Source organism: Motacilla alba, chromosome 7, assembly GCF_015832195.1.
Source record: "Motacilla alba alba isolate MOTALB_02 chromosome 7, Motacilla_alba_V1.0_pri, whole genome shotgun sequence".
NCBI classification, from domain to species: domain Eukaryota; kingdom Metazoa; phylum Chordata; class Aves; order Passeriformes; family Motacillidae; genus Motacilla; species Motacilla alba.
This window is the reverse complement of record NC_052022.1, coordinates 6,020,510-6,044,734: the sequence shown is the minus strand read 5'-3', so window position 1 is coordinate 6,044,734 and position 24,225 is coordinate 6,020,510. Positions and strand designations below refer to the sequence as shown.

The 24,225-nt window shown below is 39.8% G+C and overlaps 1 protein-coding gene across 6 annotated transcripts in view; it reads left to right on the top strand.

Moving 5' to 3' along the window:
* THSD7B (thrombospondin type 1 domain containing 7B) overlaps positions 1-24,225 on the top strand; it is a 298,971-nt gene that overhangs the window by 121,177 nt on the left and 153,569 nt on the right. For all 6 annotated transcript variants that reach the window (XM_038142161.1, XM_038142157.1, XM_038142156.1 and 3 more), the window contains exons 7-8: positions 11,386-11,541; positions 13,117-13,314. In XM_038142161.1, coding sequence (XP_037998089.1) covers positions 11,386-11,541; positions 13,117-13,314 — 354 coding nt within the window. The remainder of the gene's footprint in view (positions 1-11,385; positions 11,542-13,116; positions 13,315-24,225) is intronic.

Here is a 24,225-nt window from a genome sequence, read left to right as displayed (position 1 = left end):
CTGAAGTGCTGGCCTGAGTGGATCTGAGTTGGAGAAACAGGAAGAAAGGAGTAGATAACGTGGAGTCATTGGTAGCCTTTGGCTTGCTGATGCCCTCCTTGTATCCATGCTCACACTGGGAGGTGCTGCTGAGCACCAGAGGAAGCCCTGAGGAACTGCCAGGAGCCACAACCTCCTGGGATGAATTGCTGCCAGTTCTGTTGTTCGCTTCACTGGGAGAGTTACAAAGGATGAAGGAACTAAATTATGCTTGGAGTTGACTTTTCTTCCTCTGTCTTATATCAGGAAACCCAGCCCCTTGGTAGCTGAATGCACTTATCTGTAGTGTAGTCTTAGTTTAGAATATAAAACAGGTTGTCACACACCATTCCGGATGTGGCTTTAGCCTCTGCTTCAGGTTGATACACAATCTTTCTTGTGATTTGAAGGGGAAAGCAAAAATAATATTGTCATGACGTTTGAGCAGACAGATGGGTTTTGGACTCTGGAAGTGAGTTATATTTCCTTTAGAAGAATAATAAGTAGTTACAGATTCTCGATGAATAATTCATCATAGGCTGTTTTATTTACTCAATGTGGTGCTCTTACAGAATGTGTTTTTGAGCAGAGATGTAAGATAATAACAACACAATATTGTATCTTAGATTTATTTACTTACAGAGGAGAAGCAACAGTTTCCTGGATGCCCAGTGTGTGTCCCAGCATCCCTCACAGACTCTGAGATTATAGAAAACCAGACCTGTTTTAATCTCTATTCAGTCCATGCATAGTGGCTGATTCACCTCTCCCAGACATCTGGCACTCCTTTGTGCTCTCCCAGCACAACCCCTCTCTCTTGTTCCACACAAGTGTGGACTTCCAGAGTTAGAACAGTGCTGTTGGTGAAAGGTGTGTGGCATTTATTGACTTTCTTCATCCCGCTGAGCACTCCTGTGTTCCTTGCAGCCACTGCGAGGCAGGCTGGTGAGCAGAGAGCTTGAACTGATTTCATTCACACTTTATTCTTTGTCAGAATTGTGAATTTCTCAGGAAGACTAGAGGATTGCCTCTGAATTCCTTGAGCATTTACATCTCTCATGATCAGAGTGCATATCCAGTGTGTGACCCCCCTGCAGCTTTTTCCCTTGCTCAAAGTTCAGTTCAGCCTAAAAGTTGCAAGCCCTCTCCTCAACTGAAAAAACTCCACAAACCCTGGGATACCTCTTCCTTGTATTTACATATCTCGTCTTAAAAAAGATACCTCTTCCTTGTATTTACATATCTCATCTTGTATTTACATATCTCATCATATAGTCAGCTGGAAAAACCCAGATGTGCAGAGCAATTGTACTAGTTATAAACTATTACTGTAATTTCAAAGCAGTACTGCAGATGTACAGTAGTGCTTGGAAAGTGAAAATCCCATCTACTGTCAGCACAGTGACATGCAAATGGAAACAGGGAAAGCCTTCCCTGTTATTCCTCTTCATCCAGTAATATTCAGTGTGTCTCATTTACTAGCTGACTAATTTTTGTTCTTTCAATAAATAAGGAATTACATTTTTTTTTGCCTTTTTCTTTTGGCAATCAGAACTGGCAGAATACTTTTATTTATCACTATCTCATCTTTTACTGTACCAATTTCTCAGAGATGAGGAGAAGATGAAGTTAATTCTCTACATATAAGCAAATATAGTGTCTAATTGCTACCATCAAAAGCACAGTAATTTTTCTTTCTTCACCTCTTGAGTGTCCTTAAAGGGATCATTCAGGAGTCAAACAAGCAAGTCTAATGGAATATTACCATCCATCACAGTTGTTATTCTTCTGGTTACTTCCAAAGAGAATTTGGACCTGGGCCCAATGACATATGTGAAAGAAGATTTTGTCCCGTGGTCTCTCCAGCAGCATTCTGGGATAAAATATGTTGAATCCTAGTTGGAGACAGGTACCATCTGTGATGTGTTTATACATACTGCTCAAAGCTCTTTTATTCCCCAAGGATGTCTCTCCCATTTTTTATTTGCCTAGTCTTCCCATCTATTTCTTCTTTTATTAAAATGTGTGTTTGGGAAGGGAGCACCTGTTTCCTTGAGCCCCTCTATATCAGCTGTTCAGAAGGTTAAGTCTACTGAAATCTTTCTGTATTTTGATTATAAGGTTCCACCTTGAAGATACTGAAAATGGAAAACTCTCAGGTATTACTTTAAGCTAGAAACCTCAGGTATTACTTAAAGAAATGCATTGATAATATTTCATATTTTTCTCCCCCTAGAGGTGACCTAACTAAGAAATCTCTGTCTCTTTCCAAGTGAAGTTATATGTTTTCTAAGCCTTGAGGAATAGTTCATACTATTAATATGAGTATTTGGAAGGAAAAGATATTGCAGTCTTTGAAGTACCTGGTAATATTCCTGCATTCTGAGGCTGTTACAGCTAAATTTACATTGGTAAATGTGTAAAGTGCCCTGTAGTTCAGAGGTCTGTGAATGTAGGTAACTCTAGGTGAAGAGACTGTGCTGGTTTTAATGCTGACTGTTCTGTCCAAGGAGTCCACATCCCTCCTCACCTGGGAGGCTTTTGTTAATTTAGGCTGAACTTTAACATGATTAGCTTTCTATAGATCCTGCTGTCTTTAAGTATCTCACTGAATTTTAACATGTTTAAATTTTTAATGCTAAATTTTCACAAAAAGTATGTAATCTAGTAATTCCAGAAATGAAAGTGGCAAATCTGCATGTTTGAAATTATGTAGCTTTTAAAGAGGAGATACATTTTGCACAAAAAGTAGCATAGAATATGCAAGTGAGCTGCTTGTAGTACAGTCCTTTCTGCCCTTCAGCTCTGGATACTCCTTCATCCCTGTGCCTGGACATCCCATTTCTGGAACAAACTGTAGGAATGGTGGTGATCACCCTTATTTGTACCTCTGTTTTAAAGTAATTCTGTTCACTCATATGAAAACTCTCTTAAGCAAAGTAGAAATGCACATCATTAATTTATTTTCAAAGCCAGACACTGCTACCATAGGACACACATGCTTTCTTCTCCTCTATAAGTGGGCTTACAAAAAAAAATAAGATTTTTGGGGTTTTATGAAATTTTATCTGAAATGTATTGTTCCATAATAAATTTTAATTGATCTGGGTGAACATCACTAACTAGCAATCCCCAGTGTACCAACAAAAAAGACATCTGGTAGGGAAGAATATTATGCAACAATCTGTTTATGAAACCTCTCCTTGTTTGGCAGCACAACTCTCCTCTCAATCACAGTACATTATTCCAGTGATATGGGAATGAAAATTCCTCTTAGAATCTGGGACTGGTGTCTGTATTTATGTTCAAACAGTTAATAAACATATGTAGTTCCTAGATTTAATTTTCTACCTCAGGATTTTTTCACTTTCTTTTCTGATGACTAGGGAGTGTCCTTCTGTTTTCTAATTCATTTTGCTTTTTGGCTTTATCTGGAAACTGTATCTCTTTCTCAGTAGTCTGGGAGATGGCAGTCTTTATAAAATACTCCAGAAGTATTTCCTCTCTTCTCTGAACTACTTACCTGCTGTCTCTAGTGGCTGGGATTGCTGCTCTTTCCATATTTTCTGTAGTTTTCTAACTAGGGTTCTGTATGCCCTGTCATTATTTCATAAAATTTGTGCCTTATATATCTTGACATTTTTCCTTTTTTACTTGTTTGAATGAGATCCAATTCAGGTCTTGCTTTCAGAATTTTCTTAGGGTGTTTTTGGAGCCTGTCTGCTTAAATTTTAATTATAGGACTGAAAAGACCTTTGTGAAACAATGCTTCGCTTCCTTGAATCCTCTTTATTGTTTACTCTGCATAGTAAATTTGACTAATAAAATGTATCTCTTATTACCAGAAATCATAGCAAGTTCCTATCTTCTTAATCTTTATTATTACATCTGAAAATCCATATGAAATTCTCATGCCTGTACAAGGTTCTAAAGTTTTGTTTACATTTTTTTTGCTCAATGAGTTTCTCTATCGTATTTGTCTCCATATATTTCTTTTTATTTGAACTTTAACTTCAACAGCAGGTATATGAAGTTGTGCCTTCATTATTTTTGGATAGATTTTAGTGTTAGCCTCCAAAACTATTTTGTATAGAAGTCTCTATTATTTTTATATTCCTCTTTCCTTTGAGAGACATTCAACCCTCACCTGTTAGTAGACATAGTACCTTGCCTGGCTTACTCCCCTGCAGTTCTCCAGCCTATACTAATTTTTGCTTTATTTTTAGGATACAATTCCACCTGGTTCATTTTACATCAGATTAGTTTTTTATAAACTCATGTATTGCCAGCTGTAGCAGTAAAACCTCCTTTAGTCTGTTTACAGCGGAGGACTTGGAAAATCCTCAAGTACCTGTTCAGGTCTAATGGTTACTCTCTGATCCATCCCTCTGTGTATTCCCTTATGTAGTTTTGTCTTACAAGCCCCTTTACTGACAGAATCACAAAATGGTCTGAAGCTGAAACTGGTCCCCTGCACTTTCATGTAAGTCCTACCTCTACGAGTCTCAAAATGATTATTTTATAGCCTTTATACATTCTTGTTTTCCTCAAAATATTGAACTTTCTCCCTGCTGCTGATTGACAAAAATGCCTATTCCTTTCTTATCTGATGAGTGATTTTTTCAGACTCTTCTTGATTCCCACATGGGAAATATTTTGGCATTGTGTTTTGTTTTTCAGATATTGGTGCCTCTTTGGACTTGCACAGAGATTAATTTGAGGAGTCCTTTCGTAGATATGTTATCCTCTATTTATTCTCATCCCTTTCTTTCTGCCCTATTGTCTTTTTTAGCTCCAAAATGTGCTGTATTACTTTCTTTGCTCTGTATGCTCTGTTTCCTAATGAGAGTGCCACAATTTTTTCCCTGCAAGTTCTTTGTTCTGCTCTGAATCATGACCTTCCAGTGTTTGTCTCCTGGGGGATTAGTGTTTCAAACTGGTGCGTGTGGCATCTGTTCAGTAAACTGTGGTTTTGGGAAGAGGACAATGCCAGTGGAAAGTCCAGTTTGACTGTGCCACCATCCCCTTGGGTGCCAGGGGTCTTGTGGAGCACAAGGTCTCACTCTGAAGCAGCTGGAAGCTGGTTGTGCAGGTTGTTGTTGTTGATGGTTGTTGCCATTCTGCATATTGGATGTGCATCCTGCATATAAAGGACTGTGTTGATGAAGATAAGCTCCCTGTAGGAGTTGATGCAGGTTATGCACTGTTTGAGTGATTAGGAACCTTGTGTGGAGTGTGAGCACTTCTTCTTTTTCTTCTTTCTTTTTTTCTTTTTTTTTCTTTTCTTTTTTTTTTTTTTTTTTTGGTAAATTTATGCTGGTGAAACTGCAGGAATGAGAAGATTAATTTACTCTACGGAAATTAGAATTTTAGGACTTTGATGTTTAAATCCTGTTTTCCTTGTCTGGTTTATGAAATTGAAAAGGAATAGGTTAGAATATATTAGTAATGAGAAAACTTGACTAGGACTGTAGGAGGGAGAGAAATAATGGTCAGCAGTGGTGTGAAAAAAGCTTTGTTGAGCTGCTCCTGGTGCAGCAACAGGAGCATCCAGCCTGGGGCTTAGCTGACCTGAATCAGCTCAAAACCAGGTTCTCAGGTAGAACCTCTCCCCCGCAAGGATCCTTCTCATCCCAAACTAGTTACTTATCACTGGGATGGCTGTATTGGCTTGAAAAGATGAGACATACACCTCTGAAGTGTGAAATATATTCAGGGAAGTCTGTATCAGATTTATATTGCTGGGATGCCAAGTTATTGATCTGTAAGCTCACCAAATGCTGAGCAGATTTATGAGATACAACTCACATAATGGAAAAATAAATATGTAACAGCTGGCTTCTTCAGGGGAAACCCTGTAGAAGCAGGAGAGGAAATGATTTTATTCAGATTGTTGTAGTGCTTGACAGTGGTATTTAAATGTGCATTTCAGAAATTTGAGTTTGGATCCATTAAGAAAAAACCCATTTTCCCTAATGTCTTTCAGAGGTGTAATACTTTCAATTCTTTCATATCTTAAAACTAATTAAACTAAAATGAAATGAGTAATGTTTAAAAAGACTTTTGCAGTGAAAAAAGTGAGGCTTTTAAGATGTGCCTTATAAATAATAGGCCTTTTTTTTGTCAATAAGCTATTTGTTATGACCCTGAATAGTTATCACTTTATAAATGCTTGAATTTGTTCATCTGGCTGTGGTATGCAGCAAATATTTTGTTGCCCAGTTAGTTCACGTGAGATTCTAGGTTTTAGTCCCGGCTTTTATCTTTGAAAGCTAACATTTTAATTGCATCTATGTTTTTATAATTATTTCCTGCCACTGGATTAATTCCCTTCCAGACAGTGATGGTTTGTTCTGTGTAATTTTGTCCTGCTGCTGTTCTGAGGCCGGGGAGCTGCATTGTGTTCAGACAATAACAGGGAGCGAGATGAAAAATTAAAAGGATTTGTGTGCATGAGGCTACGCCACAAACTGGGACACTGGGGAAAGAGTAGGAAGCCAGAGGTGTCTGGAGCAGGAGACACTGGAGATAAATGAAGTTCGTGTGCCAAGGCCAGCCTGTCTGCTCCCAGGATCCGTGTCACCAGCTTAGCTTTGGGCCACCTGTGCCACGTCCTGGTGTCCCAGGCACATCCACAGAGATTTTTTTGTCGCGCCAGTCACAGAATAGGTTTCTCCTTCCTGTGGAATGAATGCTGAACATGGCAGTGGGCAGAGCTCCCACTCTTACAAGGCTTTCATGAAGTTTTCATGGATTTTCTTCCCTGTTTCATAGGTTTTGTTCCCTGTTTTCCTTGTTTTTTTTTCTCACCCTCTCTGGCGGTCTGCTCCAGTGATTTTCAGCCTTTTCTGGCTAACAGCCAAAGGGCTCAAATATCCTGCAGAATCCTGTTTTGCTTTCCATCATTGCCTTTGGTGCCATCCCAGCATCCCTGTTGCTTCTGCTGTTTTTCCTGGACACTCTTAATGAATTGTCACCTCTGATCTGCTCAGTCATGTGGCTGCTGGTGGGGAGCCCCGTGCTCACTCTGAATTTTTGCCAGATATGTAGAGTGTTGTTAATCTCCACAAGTTCTGCTGTAGCAAAACAATGCAGTATCCCAGCTGAGATCATAGTCCTGTTGAGCAGCAGAGGGAGGACACAGGGATACTTTTTGTCTGTGTCACTTTAATAAAATTGTGAGGATTTTTATTGTTCTGAAACGCATTAAGCCATTGTTGCTCTTGGCAATCCACTATTAACCCTCTTTCATGCTGTGATTAGCCTTCTATTCATACGTTGTTCCTTGTCTATTAAATGGATTTTAATTGAAAATAGGCCTCCAACTTTGTGCTTAGTGGCTTCAAAACTAATTGATTTTTCCTCAAAGCATAAAGGAACTCTTTCCATCAGACATGGGGTGCATTAGGCCCTTAATGGAGGGGTGCAAGCAACTGGGGTTGGTGCCACTTCCAAGCTGGTCAGATTGCATTCACCCATTCTCCCTTGTGCAGTGTTTTGTTTTTGCTATAAAAATGTCTTTCAGGTTAGAGAAATTGCTTGCAAATGTTGTGCTGGGTTTACCCCTATTGTATTTTACACATGAAGGTTTTTTTTTATAACATAACTCGCTCCTTTGTGGTTTTCTCAAGTAATTTCCCATTGTATTGATCTAAGTGTCTTTGGTTTATAAGTCCCAGCAAAGGCAGTAAGAGCTTTCACAAGGATATGCCATCCCTTTCTCATACCTGCCTTGTATCCGGGCCATCTTCAATTTAGATTAGTTTTGCCATATGGTAAACATTTGGATTTATTGCCTTGAGAATTGAGTATTACCTAAAATATGTAAGAGGCAGACCTGATAATCTTTGTGTGCGTTCCAGATATATTAGTGATATTTAGATAAGTCTCATTTTGGTTTTAGTTTGAAAAATACTTGGGTTTTCATTGTGAAAGGAAAATGTAGTTAAAGTCCAGGAAAAAAAGTGTTATTTACCTCCTGAGGAGTTGAAAAACCATATTTGACAGGACCCCCTGCAAACAAAATGCCATCCTATGCATTTCTGCCTCTGTTTGGTCAGCATTGCTTTTAACATAGTGTGGGTATGTGTGCCTGCAAGTATCTGTCCACATGACTCTATTCAAAGATAATTTATTTATTGGCTTAAAATTGCATTATGGAAATAATCATATCAGAGCTGATTTCCTCTTCCACTCTTCCTCCAAATCATTACCTCAGTAAAAATATATAGGGAAACAAGACACTTTAGAACCCAATTTATTATCTCCTGCTGGTAGCAATAACCTGAAAATAACAGCAAATAGTAAAATTCAAACTTGAGGCAAGACACTGGTGCTGGGAACAGCTGCAGTTGCATTTATAAAGGATAGATTCAATATAACAGCTATAGAAATGTGCAATGTGTCAGAGGCTCCCAGATTAGTACTTGATTGCTTTTTCAAGTTTATTCTGTAGATTGGGAAGAACACAGGATTTTAAAAGGTACAAACAAGCGTCATAAATAAGCTGCTGCTTGAATCAGAGATGTTTCCTCCCCCTCCCACTCTGCTTTCCTGGCTTCTGCCTTTCACCTTCCTCCAAAAACATGGCTAAAATTCCAAGGAAAATAATTACTCAAAAAGCACTTTTTCCTGTATGAATGCTGGAGAATGCCACTTCAGAGTCAATTATTGAAGGAAATCAGAAGGCCGTCCCATTCCTAAAGACATTCCTGGCAGCTCTGTTCATTTATCATAGGCATAGTGTCAGTTGTTTTCCCTGAGTAGGACATCCTCAGCCAGGCTACCTGTGTCATTTGGAGGCAGCAGTGTGTGAGAATTTTGGCATTTAAAGGGTTCACAGAAAAATTCCCTCTTATCATTCCTTTATAATAATAAAAAAAAAGATAAATTTGTTAGAGTATAGAAGAATGACACTAGAAAATCACATCAAGCTTTGAAATAAACCAGATGGAAATCAGAGTTTTTAATCAAATGGCTGAAAAAGAATGAAATTCTGTTTTGAAGAGGACCCTGCTGGTTCATCCTGTCACTCTGGGTGGAAACTGCGTCTCTCTATACCTGCCAGGTGTTGGAAAAGGAGGGTATTGTATATGCATTTATCATTACATCTTGGGTGTTTTGTTCTGGTCTTATTCCTGAAGACTGACTGGAGGATTGCAGTCAGTGTGGAGTGAAGAGCATAAGCTGGCACAGACTTAGAATGTATTTGGATATTTGATCAGAATGGTATTTTCTGATTTACATTTTATGGAATGCAAAGAACTACGTAAGGAAGTGAGCAAACAAGCAGCCTTATTCCAGTGCCAAATAGGATGTAGGTCCTGGGAGAAGAGCTCCCAGTGCTAGAATTAAATAGGGCATCAGCCCATGGGACACAGAGGAGCAGGAGGGTGCTTGGCAGGGAGAGGAAGGCAGGGATTTTCATCAGAATGAGAAGAAGTCATCCATGAATGTGGGATGGGTGGTAGCCCCTTTGACTTTTTGTAATCAATTTTTCTTGGTTTTTTAATCCGAAATCAGTTGAAAATCGTGTTGGGTGCACTGGTTGATTTTCAAAGAAGGAGAACCATCCAGCTGTATCTAGGCTTCCACATTTAAATAGTTAAATTCAGTATTGAAACAACCTAAAAATCAATGAGGAAGGAAGAGCCATTCCTGGCAACAACACCTTGACTTAGAGCAAAGCAGGACTGGACTTTATTCCTTAGGTTGACTGTTTGTACTCAGTTTTATTTCCTTTCATTTCTCCAAGTGAACTTCCAGAAAACTGATACAGTTTTGCAAAGCTTGATGCTGAGAGGCAGGTTAAGCCATGCATGAGACTTCTTGGTAAAATAAATACTCTTATCCTTAAAACTCTAATATTTATCTCATTCTGTCTGTCACTTCACTTGCAAGGTTTCTAGAAAAGGTCTCTTTTTGTGAGCATTCAGATGAATTGGATTTATGCCACCTTGTTCTGATCTTTAAATGAACATGTCAAAGGCCTTACAGGGTCTAGAAAACATTCAGAAAATGGTCTTTTTTACCAATGTATTATCTTTTAGCTTAGAATTAAATCACACTGTTGTTTAATCCTATTATTCTGATGAGTTGGAATCATAAGCACTGATATTGGCCTGAATATCACTTGAGACTGATAGGTCTAAACTGAGCTTCAGGATCAAAATTTGGGATTTTGAACGCTAAATTCTTGTATCTAAAAAAAAAAAAAAAGTTTTTCTTCAAATGATTAATTTTAAAGAAAATGGTGTAATATCAGAAAAAGGAAAGATTACTCATATATTTGGCATGTTTTTACAAATTCTTTTAAAATCAATTCCATGCATGGAAGCAAAGAAAAACAGACATGAAATATAAAAATGAGGATAAAACAAACTCAGTAGCTATAAAAATTAATGAAGTCTTGGTAATGCCATGGCAGAGTAAACTCAAACAAGCCTTTGCCTTTTGAAAGACTGCTTTGATATTGATTTATCTAAAGAGACAGCCAAATTCAGCCCATAATGTAATTGAAATGCAATATCATATAATGACTCAGAGGACAGATTTAAGAGTCTTTCTTTCTCTTTCTTTTCCTTCCTCCCCCTGCCCCAAATAAGAAGGTGAGAGAAGTTAATTGAATCTAGAAATCTCTTATGATAAATGAAAATACAAAGAGAGTTAACTTTCCAAATTCATTGTCAGTATCAACTAAACTGGAGCTTGGCAGGGTTTGGGATTGGCTCATTTCTGGGATAAAGAGGATTGGAGATCCATGGGTGCAGGCAGCTCAGGTAAATGTCTCTCCTTCCAGGCAGGAAATTTGTTTCATGCTTGTGTCTGTGTAGAAGAATCTGAGAGCTCTGCTCAGTTTTATTGGAAGTAGATGAGGAAAATTCCAAGGTCTGGACACTGCATCCATAATCCAGAGATGGCAGTGCCCTGAAGAGTATGGGAATGGGGAGAGTCCCCTGTGCTTGGGTTTTACTCACCTGCCTCTGCCTGGCTCCCAGTTGCAGTGGGAGCTTTTTGGATTCCCTTCTTAGGTGTCCTTCTCTTCAGCCCTGTCTGAAGAGGTCTCCTTGGCCGTAAGTGTGGGGATTAGATCCCGGTTTGTTAGTCCAGTACTGCTGAAAATCAGCACTCAATCTGCTTTTAAAGCACCTGATTACCACTAAGCATAGTCTCAACTGGCTTCCTGAGTATGGTTGATTTAGATAAAACTCTTAAGTGCCTTTCTGAACACAGGATTAACTTTTTGCCCTGGGAGATAAGACTGTAAAAAATCACTGGGTTTTGGTGCATTCTGGAAAACTGAGACCAGCAGGAAGATTTACAGCCTTGATTTTATTTTCTCCTTTTTTTTTTTTTTCTTTCCCTTAGTTGCCAGACCAGTCGATGGGAAACTTTGCCAGGGTCCTGCCCCTGCCACCTCCCAGCTGTGTCACCTGCCGTGCCTGGCCGAGTGCGCAGTGTCCTCATGGTCACCGTGGGGTCCCTGCCTGCCCGAGAGCTGCCAGCACCGCCACGGAGGGAGAGGTGAGCAGGGAGTGCAATATTGCAGAAAGACTGCAAAAGCAGAGGTGTAATTTTGGATATTGGGAGCCTAATGTGTTTAAAAAAAAAGATTAATCTAACACAGGATGAAGCTCTTGGATGTGTGTAGTGGAATCTGACCTTTAAAAGCTTTTTGCCGTAATTCATGTGAGAAGAAAAAGTAAGATTTTTCAAGCTGATTCAGGTGCTTTTGTCCTGCACTGAACTTGTGCAGGATGATCTCTTGGGCAGCAGCTGCCAGGCTGCCCCTCTCTGATCCCCTTGGAAGTCCTGCTGCATGCCTGGGTTCCAGGGCAGTGTATCAGGATGGAGGTGCATCCCACGGCCCTGAAATCTGGACTCAGGTGGACCCAAGAGGTTGTTCTCATTGTTGTGGGTTTGGTTTAAATTCCTGGAAGAAGGATGTGCAAATGTAATTCAACCTCCCCTGGATTTTAATTGAAATCCAGGCATGTTTTTTGCTGTGACATGTTGAGATTCCTCACAGAGCCTTTCCTAAGGCTCTAAGTTGCAAAGATGGTTCTTGGAGTGCATATCAGGGAATGGATATTATTGTTTAGAAATTACACTTTCCTGAAAAGTATGTGAAAGTATGTGAAATGATTTCAACTGGTCAAACATTTTCAAACAAAAAGAAAAATAATAAAAAATAATAATATTTGCAAAAGCATTTAATGTTTAAATTGTTTTGAATAATTTCTTCTTGCTCATTTGAGAACTGTGGAAGTTTGATCTGTATATTCTCTGGGATGTTTTATTTTTAATTTTCTTTTCTGTTTCATGACCAAAGCATTTTCATGTGGCCTCTACTAATGCTGTTTATTTGCCCCTGCTCCAAGACTGTCAGAGGAAAACCCTGCATGTATTTTTTCTGCCTTTTTCTTAGAATTCTGTGTCATTTACATAACAGAACTTGCTGAAAGATACTTGTGTATTAGTTCTGCATTGTATATAGCAACAGGACTTTTGGTTTTATTCAGAAGGAGGTAGATTATGTAATCAATTCTATGATTATTTCTGTAACCTTTTTCTTCCACTTTACATTTGAATCTTCCAGTTTAATAGGATGTCATTTCAAAGAGGTCTGATATGTATTATGTATCAGAAAACCTTATGCCTTCATAAAACAGAATACTAATTTCTTAGTAGACTGTTCTGCTGTGTCTCAAAACAAATCCATTCGTTAGTGAATTCCCAGGCAGAATGTAGATGTCATTTATATCTTCAGTTCCTTAACTGTTCCTCTCTTTTTATCTTAATGCTGTTATAACATTAATATGTGCATTGCTGGTAAATTTCTATATCCTGACGTGTATTTCTGATGAAAGGTAAAAAGAAATGTGAAAAATATGAGTTACTGCAATTCTTTGCACACTGTTAGATTTTGCATGCCTGGGCACCTACAGTGCTGTCCCAATCAACCCAGTTTGTAAATATTGTTCCTTGTTTGTCTTTAAATCCCCCAGCTCCAGATGCCCCATATAGTCCTCTTGCTACTAAATTATTGCATAATTTTTTTTTTCTGTTGTCCAGTTAATCCCGCTCTGCTTTCTCCAGGCTTTAGGATGAGGCAGAGGCAGGTGGTGGTGGATCCCGTGGGCACCCTGGCTGGCTGTCCTCATTTGGTGGAGTCCATTCCTTGTGAGGATGCGCGGTGTCACGAGTGGGTGGTGTCAGAGGGAGCCTGTGTGACCGACCGAGGGACGTGTGGGCCTGGACACCGTGTCCTGAGAGCTGTCTGCAAGAGCAGGAAAGGTGAGCTGGGCTCTGAAAGCCCCATGGTTTTTTGTGCCTCCTAAAATGACATTTTGTTGTGGAGCAATTGGCGCTTGTGTACAATGGCTCCTTACTGAATTTTTAATGAAACTTTCAGATTTTTGAGTTGGCTGGTTTGCTCCTTAAAGCCTGGGGCTGGTAGAACCAAGGATTTTGCCTGGAGCCTTCTGTTCCATTTTATCCTAAAGGGGATGGCTCACCAGTGCAGGTTCTGTGTTGTCATTTCTAGCCTTATTACCACAAAAGTGGGATATTTGTACTAAATCAGGGCTCTCACTGAGGTCAGCAGCTCTATGGGCATTCAGAATATCAGTTGAGCTCCCAGAACTACTTCTATCCTCTGGTTTTAGCCTGTGGTCTGAATAATTCTCTCATTGGGATAACACTGTTACAGTCACGAGCAGGGATGCTCGGTTGTGCTGCCAAAATTAATACAGGTCTAAGATGTAAATGAAATGATTGTACTGAGTAATCCTTCCCTTGGCAGCAGTTTGAGACCTGCAGAGTGTTCAGTGTACAAGTTGCTAATAATGAATAAGTACATTTTTATGTGTCGTTTACAAACAGCCAGCAAGATGTTATTTCTTGTGTATGGTTTGAACCTCAGCCAAAAGTTTCATTTCTTGATAAGGTCACTGTTGTCAGATCTTTAGATTCAATTACATGGAGCACAATTTTGCAGTCCTTAGTCACAGCAAGACTGTGCTATCATCTCAAAAGTGGCAAAACGGTGCAACTTTAGAGCCTGATATTGTACCTGAAGTGGAGAATTCCTCTTTTACGTGATGGTGAGACCAATCCCAGGAAACAATTTCAGGGTGGTTACAAGAAGTTAATTGTTAAGTGGTTAATATAGTGGGTTGTTTACGAGGCAGTAGAACCTGGCAGAAAGAAATAGTGGCTGCTTTGTCTGAAAAGCATGGATTCTCTAGAAATGTACTTAAATCTGTGTGGTTTTCTTGTCAGTTTGTGAGAATGGGGGGAATAAAAGAAATCTTCAACTGTTACAAAATGACACAGCCATAATGTCAAGGAGAGCAAAGAGCTCACTCGGAATTTTGCCTGAGTGATCTCTGCTGATGTGTGATGATTACTGTAGGTCCAGGCCAGCAGGATGAGTGCAGATGGAGGCTGGCATTGCTGAGGAGCACCATGTACTTCATTCACACTGTTGAAGCTGTGCCAGCATCCATCTCTGTGCCCCAACTAGTGCTGGGGACAGAAAGTGTGTTCCATGGCAGATGCTCACTGATCTCTGATCAAACTGTTCTCTGTGGCTATGATCCTTCAGAAGCCAGGCCTTTCAAGTGCCTCTTTTTCACTCATTTGTTCAACAAGGTATTGGAAGTCTCACAATACGTTTTTAATTTCAATTATTCTGTGCATGTTCTAGTTACAAAAAAAAAAACATGGCCAGACAGTCTTCCCACCCTGCCAGCTGGAGGCAAACATTGTTACTAGATGTGATCAGTGTCCACTTAAAACTGGGAAGGTTTCACCAGCAAATGTGATGTGAGGTTACCAGGCAGGTTGGAATCACTGCTTAATATTACTCTGAAGACTTTCTGAACTCTTGATTGAGTATGAGAGGTCTGGAAGAGTCCTTACAGTTGAAATTGGAAAAAGAGTCAAATTGTTTCTTCTTCTCTCAATTCACTAACATAGTTGCTTTGTTCATAACCTTATTTATTGCCTCCTGTAATGTTCTTTTACCTAGATTTCCTTTGCAAAAAGTAGTCTGCTTTTTTTTTTGGATAGAAGTTGGAGTAAGTGTCAGCTTTGCTTAATGTGTTTTACCTGGAGTAGCTGGTTGGTTGGCAGTAGGAGGTCAGAAGGGAGTTATGTTAAACTGAGATGTGTCATTTACAGGTGAAATAGCATAAGGCCTTTGTCCATGCTTAGCATTGTACACATGCTCAGTATTCTGTGCAAGCAGTGGCCCTGCTGAAAGCTGTATTGTGTGCTGCTATTTTCATTTACTTAAGTGTCTTTTGTAGAATTCAGCTCTGAAATCCAGTGATTTATCCAGTCATTTTGTCATCCATGCTTGGCATTATTGCTCAGTATTCCTACTAAATGCCTGAAGGGATGAAAAAAAAATTTGGACCCTGTTAAATGCCAAATCCAGTATATCATCAACTTAACAGTTCATTTGGGCCTGGAGTGTGTTGATTAGGGTACTTTGGGTTGTCTCTGTATCCCTTCCAGCAAGATGCCTTCATTTTCATGTAAATGCCAAACTTTGTGATGTGGTGCTCTCCTCGTGTTGCTGCAGAGTGCTCACTTCACTTCACCAGCAGCTTCTGTGCTGTTGGTGTCAGCTGTGCTGCAGAAGAGTTTGCCATCAGGCTTCTTGTCCTTCCTTCTCTTCTCCATCCTCAGTGGCTGAACCCATGTCATTTGCTACCTGTGCTTGGCTGTGCAATGCTGGGCTCTCCATGGCTCAAACACAGGAGGCCTTTTCCATGTGGAGTCTGTTTTTTTACTTGCCAAAAAGGAGCTTTTGGTCACCGTATTTTCTTTCTCCTATGTGCTGTCCACGGTGCCAGCCCATGCCGTGAGAGAGGTGAGCAGGGTGCAGGGGCTAAAGAACCTCTTTCACCAACTGGAGCCTCACCTTTGAATCCCTTGTAGTGTCCTTTCTTTCCATGGTAAGGAGCCATCATTTCTGCTGAGATTGTTACACTAGCCCAGCTAACAAACTGCTGCTGGCCTGAGCTGGAGCTTGGGCAACTTGGGAGCAAGTCACAGCTGGGTCAAGCTCTGACTTGTGGGGTTTCTGTGAAGGCTTCCCTGTCAAAACAACATCTCTGTGCAAGAGCTTGCATGAAGTTCAATGATGTCACACTTGTGTTCAGCCTAGAGGGACAGAAATGGCTTTTTGCTTCTTAAATAGGCTAATTTGTAATAGTGAAGTGGTTCCACAGAGCACATACTATGGACAGCAGGGTTTTATGTAGTAGCTGGAGTCTGTAATTTGTGATTTGCAGTACTTTAGCACAGATGAGGAGTACTGAGAAGACAATAGTAATCTCATTACTTTGTCATTATTAGGTATCTGCTCCCACCTAGGAGTGTCTCTAATCTCTGTTAATAAGTTACTGAACATGTGCAAGATACTCTTAGTGTCTGGTCCATATCCCTTGAGTGCTTCTCTTCTATATCAACAAAAGGCAGTAGTGTAGTAAGTCAAATTAAATTAAATACTGTGTAGAAACACAATGTCAAGCAATGCATAAAATAGAGAAAGAATTCTTTTATATGCTTCTTCTAAATAAAATTTTTTGGGATGGTGTCTTTTATTTAGCTGGTGAAGGTCAATGGATATATTTGGGAAAGTCTGTGAAGCCAAAAGAACAGTATAGGAAAATTGATGGTTGTACTAAAAATTGGACTGTGTGTGTCATTGGCTACATTGATCTATAATTCAGATAAAAGAATTTATTTGAAAGCTCTTTTTTTTATATTTGCAGACACCTCAGGAATTATTTGTGATTTTTCTCAGAGTGGTTGTTTTTGGTTGTTTAACAAGGAATTGAATAATTGCCTGTTAGTAATGTGTTCTTGGGCAGCTAGCTGCAAGTGTCTGACATTTGATTTTAGGCAGCCTTGATTAGCACTGACAAACATTATTGTGCATTGACTAGATGAAAGGAACTCCCTGAAAACTTTCCAATTAACAAAACATGAACATGGTCAAAACTTTTTCATTTTCAAATGCAGTTGTGCAGTAGCCAAAGCATATTGTGTTTCATTTTTTGAAGAGAGTGACCAAAATTATCTTTTGCTTTTTTTGTCTTTGTAAAGGTACAAGCACTTTGTGTGTGGTGAGTCAGGGGACATTCAGACAGCAGGGCTTGGATTAGGGTCAGCAGGTAGAACTTCAGTCCAGAGAGGAGTACTTGTCCTTCAGAGGTAATTTCACAGTTGTTTGATTTAGGTGCTACAAAATATATAAGCATGTTGAGTTCAGTCTGATGGAGGGATTTGGGCACCAGTTTTATTGGAATTTTCCCATATCTGTTTTAGGCTGCATTGATAATAGAAAATGAGATTGAAACAAAACAAATGTGGAACCAGACCTTGTTTTAGAAATGCTGCTGTGCAGCTTGTGCAGAGCAGTCATTATGGTAAGGAGTACAACCTGGGAACACATACGTAAAAGCAACTGCAACAATAAACTCATGAAATAACAAGTATGACTCATAAAAGTAACAATTCATTTTCCAAGCATTTTATAAATGTTTCTGACAGTGCCATAAGTGAATTCTTGCCTATTAGCAGTGCTCTTGAGTAGGTCGTAAAATGTTATTGTTCAGAATCATACCCACAAGTCATCAGTCTATTTTGCTGGAATTCCCATGTCATCATTTATTAATTTGCTTTCGCTTGCTCAGATTCCAACCAGAAGAACTATTAGTAGCAGAGAGGATTTCTCTGAGACAGTGAACAGCGTGGTATCTAAGTAATCAAATATATGAAATAAGTCATACCCAAAGGCTTAATTGTTTTAATCAGAAAATTATTAGCTCAACAACAGGGATTAATGCAGAGGTCATGTGATTTTGCTGTATTCAGGCTCTTCTATTCTACTCCTGGTTAACAAATCTAAGCACAGCTCAAAAGCTGCTGAGTATTTGCCTCCCGGTACTGTCAGCTTGGGTGTCAGGGTTTCTTTGGTTTGTGGGAGTTAAAATCCATAGAGAATGGTTTGAGTTGGAAGCGACTTTAAAGATCATCTCATTCCAATCCCCTCTGCCATGGGCAGGGATGCCATGAGTTTGCTTGGGTAAACAATCCTAACTTGTTTTAAATGGTGTCTTCATTTTAAGGACAGTATTTATAACAGTGCTGAATAATCTCTCTGTTCCTTATGCACAGTTCAGGCAGTGCCAGGGAGATGCAGGTGCTGAGCCAGAGGAGCAGAGTCCAGAGGGGCCCAGGATGCTGCTGGCTCGTCCCTTGTAGCACCTGAAGGACTGGTCCTGGGACCTGTCACAAAACCTCCATCCTCAGCACCTCCTGCCTCACCTGGAGCTCTGAGGCACCCTGGGGGTGTCTGTGCACCCTCCCCAGGCTCAGCTGATAAATGTACAACACCTGGCAGCTCTCAGGACTCGCTGCTGGGAAGGTGAACCTCCCTGCTATGGACCATCTGCCAAAGGGGCAGCTCAAATACAACACTGCAGCCAGGGGTTCTGGCAGCCCCGCTGAGAAGAACTTCAGCACAGCAGGTCTGGTTTATTTTCTTGTGCCATCTCTTTGGTTCTAGGCAGTTGGAATCTAGAACCTGGTGCTTGCCAAGAAGATAAGAGGATTTTTGTTTTTCAGTGTTAATAAGTTCACTGAAAAAGTATGTCTGGGTTGAAATACATCTGTTTCTGAGTTTCTGTTCCATCTGGCAGTTTTATTTGTAAAACTAGGGAATAGCATTTCAGAGGCAAAATGTTTTCTTTCAGCATTTTTAGATTAAATGATTAATGTTTTGGGGATTTTTTGGTAAATGAACTAGTCTTAAACAAAATTAAGAATTCAAAGTATTTTTAAAAGAAGTTGTTAGCAAAAGCAAAATATTCCTTTCAGATTAAAAAAACATTTTGCCTTACATTGAAATTATTTTTTTTCCAAAATCCTCCCCTGTCTCTCTTCAATTCTACTTTAAACATTAGTTTTATCTTCCTTTTCCCTTTCCCTTTTTTTCTCTCCCTTTTTTTTTTTTTTTTTTGGTTCAGTGCCCAAACAGAAATCCATTATTCACACAACTCAATTGCCAGAGCAGACACTGAAATCCTGTTGGAATTGAAGCGAGGAGTAAAGGGAAGTAAGGTAATCAAAGCAGTGTTAGTTTAAGATCCAATATTACTTTCTGCCAGGGGTTGACAGTGAAGCTCTGCGCTTGGAGAAGCTGGAGACTCTTTGTGGGTAGAATATCACCAGTGGTGTGCTCAGCTGGCTGGCTGTGCTTCCAGGTCTGTGCCAGTGTGTCCTGTGGTCCCCAAGAGTGTCTGTGATCCCTGCTCTGCTCTGTGCAGAGCATCCCGAGGGGAAGGAGCATCCCCACCAGCTGAGCCTGAATCCTGCAGGAGGAAGGGGCTGCAAGGGCACAGGATGGATGCTTTTCTTCCTCCTTCAGGGCACGAGAGAAGCAGCCACCTGACCAGTCCTGTTTTAACAGGAGTCATAGAATCACTTAGGTAGGAAAAGACCTCTTAGAGTCCAAGTTCTTCCCTGGGTAGAGTTCATGATTTTTCATTTTGCAGTGGATTGATGATACAAAGTTAATTTGCAGATTCTGTTTATGCTTCTCAGACAAAAGATAAACCATGTTCAATTTACTGAAAATAAGTTTGAAATAGGTTCTTTCCTCCTAGTTCCTGAGTGTATCTCACTGTACCCTGTCACTGGAGCTGCTGATCCCAAACCAGCGTGTTTTCCTGACTTTTAGAAAAGCAGATTCTAAAGGCAACATGCAAAGGTTTCTAGCAATTAATTAACATCCCTATGCTTCTCATTTAGCAGCCATGGAGGAAGAAGGATATTGCAGTGTAGAAGCAGGGCTGGGTATTATGAGTGTTTGAGGAATCCTGAAGCATCATGTGTGAGTTGTTCTGTGGGTTTGGGACCTGTGTTTCTTGTAGTCATAAAGGTTGATGTTCTTTCTGAGCAGGCTGGTTGTTAACAAGCCAGGTGGAGTGGATTTAGTTGCCTCCATCAAGCCTTACCTTCCAGCAGCTGGTACCATGCCAAATACTTGATGTCTCCTGCTGGAAACATTCAGAAAGTCAAAATGCAGATTGTACCCTGCTCTAGGACTGGTGCACAAAAAATGTGAGGACAGACACTGCCATGTTCAGGCGAATTTACTGTCTTGGAATCCTCTGCTGAAACTGATGTCTGCAAAAGAAGCAGAAGATCAGCTTCAGGTTGATTTTAAGGTAAGCTGCTGGAAAGTTAGAGCTTTGTCTGCTTAGTCACACTTTAACAGTTTTACTTCATTCAAGATTATAGCAAGCATGTGGCCCACCAGCCAAGGAAAACAGAAATGGAAAAGACTATAAATGATTCTTGTAGTAGCTCTGTGTGTGTAAATAACTGTCTTGCAGTCAGGAATATTTTTTCTAAAGTACAGGCTGAAATATCTAATGCTGGACAGGTGGAAGGTTGTGGGCTGGAATTGTGAGGTTAAACTCAAGCATACTCTGGTTTATTTTTTTTAATCTTTGGATGCAGATATGTTGCATTATTTCCAGCTAAGCTGTGGCTGTGCTTTTTCGAATGCTGGTCATGCGTCAGTCACCCAGAAGGCAGCTACAGTTGGTATCCAGTGGTAATTTTAGCTCCTCATATTTGGCTGATGGAGATGTAGTGGGGTTTATCAGGAATAAAGCCAGCTTTCATCCTACCTGTGCTGTCACTATAAGGTATTACAGCCACCTGTGAACTTATTTTTCTTTTGTTGCCAGCTAAGCGTGAGCTTGTGGTCAGTGCAGAATGTCCTCAAATGAATTGCTCTGCAAAACCACGATTCTTTTCAGTATCTAGTGCTCCTTTTTGATACCCTCTGTCTCCAAGAGATGTTTTACAAGACCTCAGAGCATTGCTGCAATGGTGAGGGCAAAGACTGCCTTTCCCTATGGCTGTTTCAGCAGAGAGGAGGTGGATTTTCAAATACCCAGCTCCCACTTTGCACTGTGAGAGTGAGCAACAGGGGCTGATGTTTTTTAAAAATTAACCTGAGCTTCAAACACTTGTAGGTTAGGAGCAAAGGGTCGAGGTAGCCCTTTCAGAAATGGGGGGTATAACATTAAGAAAAATATAAACATCAGTTAATATGGCAAGATCTGTATTGCCCTTTCTTTTTTAAATGTTAAGGAATAAGTTTGACCTACGTTGATCTGAGCTTGTGGTAAAGGTTACCTAAAGAGCAGGGGGGTGTGTGTGACCTGTAGGTCTGTTACTTTGGTGCAAGTGCTTTGAAGAAACTTCATGGAAGGATTAGCATTTATATACCAGGCTAGTGCATATATATATATTTATATATGTAGTTTAAAATGTTTTTTAATAAGCTGCTTTTAATGTCTCAGGAGCCTTTACTGAGTTTGATGCTTTCTAACCTTTTGATTATGAGACTGAAATAAGGTTCTTGTATTGTTTTTTGTAATTGCTGAAGTATTTGCAGCTAATTTTTTAAGTCTGGAAAAGAAATTGTATAATAGTTTTATTTGAGTCTGTCCCTATTGTAGAAGAAAAACCTAAGTTGTTTCAGTACAGAACCAGAAAAATACTTGTAAGTACCAACAGGAATTCCTGTTTTCTCAGTGAAATGAAGCATAAAATATCTGCTTGGCTGTTTTCTTTAAACTAAACACAACTTTACATACAGGTAGTTCATATTCATTTTGGAGGGTTATTGCATTTCTTAGGGAACTTTGATTCAGAAAAAGGTGTGAGCAAAATAAGATTGTTCTAGAATGGTGTTAAAAATGTAGGTTGATGACAAGTTCTGAAATTAACTAAGTGGGTGAAAGAGGAAGAAGGTTGGAAGGATCTGTTTGAAAAGTATTACTAATGACAAAATTCTGCATCTATGACGCAAACGTGGCTGAAGGTACCAGGAGTAGCAGGTGGAAGATGTGACAGTGAAGGTTCATCTCATCCATAAGGGTTCTGTTTTCTTGGATTAAGTGGGCTCCAAAGGGGATTAAGGATTTCATGGCTTTTTTGCTGAAGGGTTTCTCATGTGTAGATGTGATAGATGGCAGACCATACTCCTTGACCACGATTTGAGACTTTAAAACTCACAGCTTCTTGGGGAATATGAGTAATGGGGATACTTCATGTCATCTTTTTATCCTCCTCATCCCCAGCGCAGTCTCTAAGGCATTTGGCTTACTTTAATAAAATGTTTCAAAATTTTCTGGTGTTCAGCTAATGGCAATGACTGTACAATGGCAAATTCTGATTTTCTTAGGTTGCCAGGCTCAATCAAAACAGAAAATAGTATTTGGCACATGTGATATTTTTCAGATTCTTCATACAGAGAAAATTGCCCAATTCACATTTCAAAATTATTTTAGCCAGGACTTTTTTCCTAAGAGAAATAGTCAGGACAGTATAAAAGGCTTAAATTAAACAGGAGGTCATTAGGGTGAAGAAATGACTGGCTGTATTTTATTGCATTCTGTGTATGAGGTTTAGTGGGATGGAGTGCAAATCCCATGATATACTCATGGAAGAAAAAAAATGTTTCAAAATAAGCCAGTTAAGTTCTGTATGAAGTAGAAATAAACTAAACCTGATTCTGCAGACAGGAGAGTGGTAGTGAATATCTGTAAGAGGTGGGGTGTGGGGCTGGGGGCTGCTCTGCTCTGCTGCTCAGTCTGCAGGAGGGATTGGGGTGAGGGAGAGGAGGGATGTGAAGGAGCCAGGGTAGGAGGAAGGGTTGGAGTAGCCAGGAGGTCTCAGTGCTGTTTCCCCTGTTCCTCGGGCAGGAGCTGCACCCTGGCTCTGGCTCTTTGCCTTGTTCTGGGTGTCAGCACCAACTTTCTCCCAAGGCTTAAATAAGGGAACAATTCCAGTAACTTCAATAGATGGCTTTTCACATTGATCTCTGACCACAGCCCTTCAGTGGAGGGAAAAAAACAGAGGTTTTTTTTGTGTAATTTAATCCTTCCCTGCTGGGTGGCCCTACTGAAAGCTTTTTCTTTAGCTGAAATTCCTTCGGTGCTGGACGGGAGTGATTGTGAGAGCCACCTTTGTACAGTAGTTCTGAAGGCTGTTGAGTGGAAATGAAAGATAAGTCTTGTACTTTCTTTGAGTTTCTTTTTATCAAGCTGTTTATGAAGTAGAGCTGATTTAAAAACAATTTAGTCGCTTGTTTTGAGGTTAATGGATGCTGGAGGGGAAGGCTCCTGCCATAAAATAAGAAGTTTTGACAAACTTTTAATTAAGAATTTGGAACATGGAAATTTTGGGGTAGTTCTGCACTACTGAGATTGGCTCTGGGGCATATTGGTTGGTCAGGTTTTTAAAGTAAATCTTCCTCTTAATTCTAATTAAGTATTGTAATGCCAGCACTCTTCATTAGGCAGCAGTTTGAGATTAGTCAGGTGGTAGTAATGGAAAGAGAAAAACACGTGATGAAGTAGTAGAGAAGTTGGAGAGGAGGGAAAACAGCTGTAAGATGTGGCTCCTAAATGCTGTTCAGCATTCCCTTCTTGGCAAATTTCCCACTGAATTCAGTGAGTTCTGTGGGACAGAATTCAGTCCTCACACAGATCCTGCCTTGCGTGGAAACACAAGTTCAGAGCACCTTGATCACACGACCTCAGCTCTGAAGTTGTGAAAAGAAACGATGCTAATAACAGCTATAAAGAGGGAAAACTCCTTATTCCCCCCAAAACTGTGAAGCCAAGCTATTATTTTAAGTGTAGATTACATTATTGAATTGTTTATCTGTGGATTGAATCTTGTATTTAATAAATGGGAGCTGTTGTGAAGTGCTGGAGTGAATGTGAATTAGCGAGTTGAGAAAGATTAGCTCTGTGAGGAGATTGAGAACAATTTAAAATTCCATTGTACGGTGTTTTTCTTTCTGTCTGCATGAAGTACAGCTGTAATTGCCTCAAATTAGGTACTGCCTTTGTCTAGGAGAGTTAAACAAGTAATAGGATAAGATATTTCATGGTCCCCTTCTAAATAAACAGCTTGTTCAGTTTGTATCTTTAGGCAGCTTGCAAATGTCAGAGCCAAGTTTGTGGAGAGAGCATATATATATATATATATATATATATATATATATATATATATATATATATATATATATGAGGTAGAGTTTCCTTAGAAACAAATTCATCCTGGATTGTTGGGATGCATTTTACAATTTGAAGC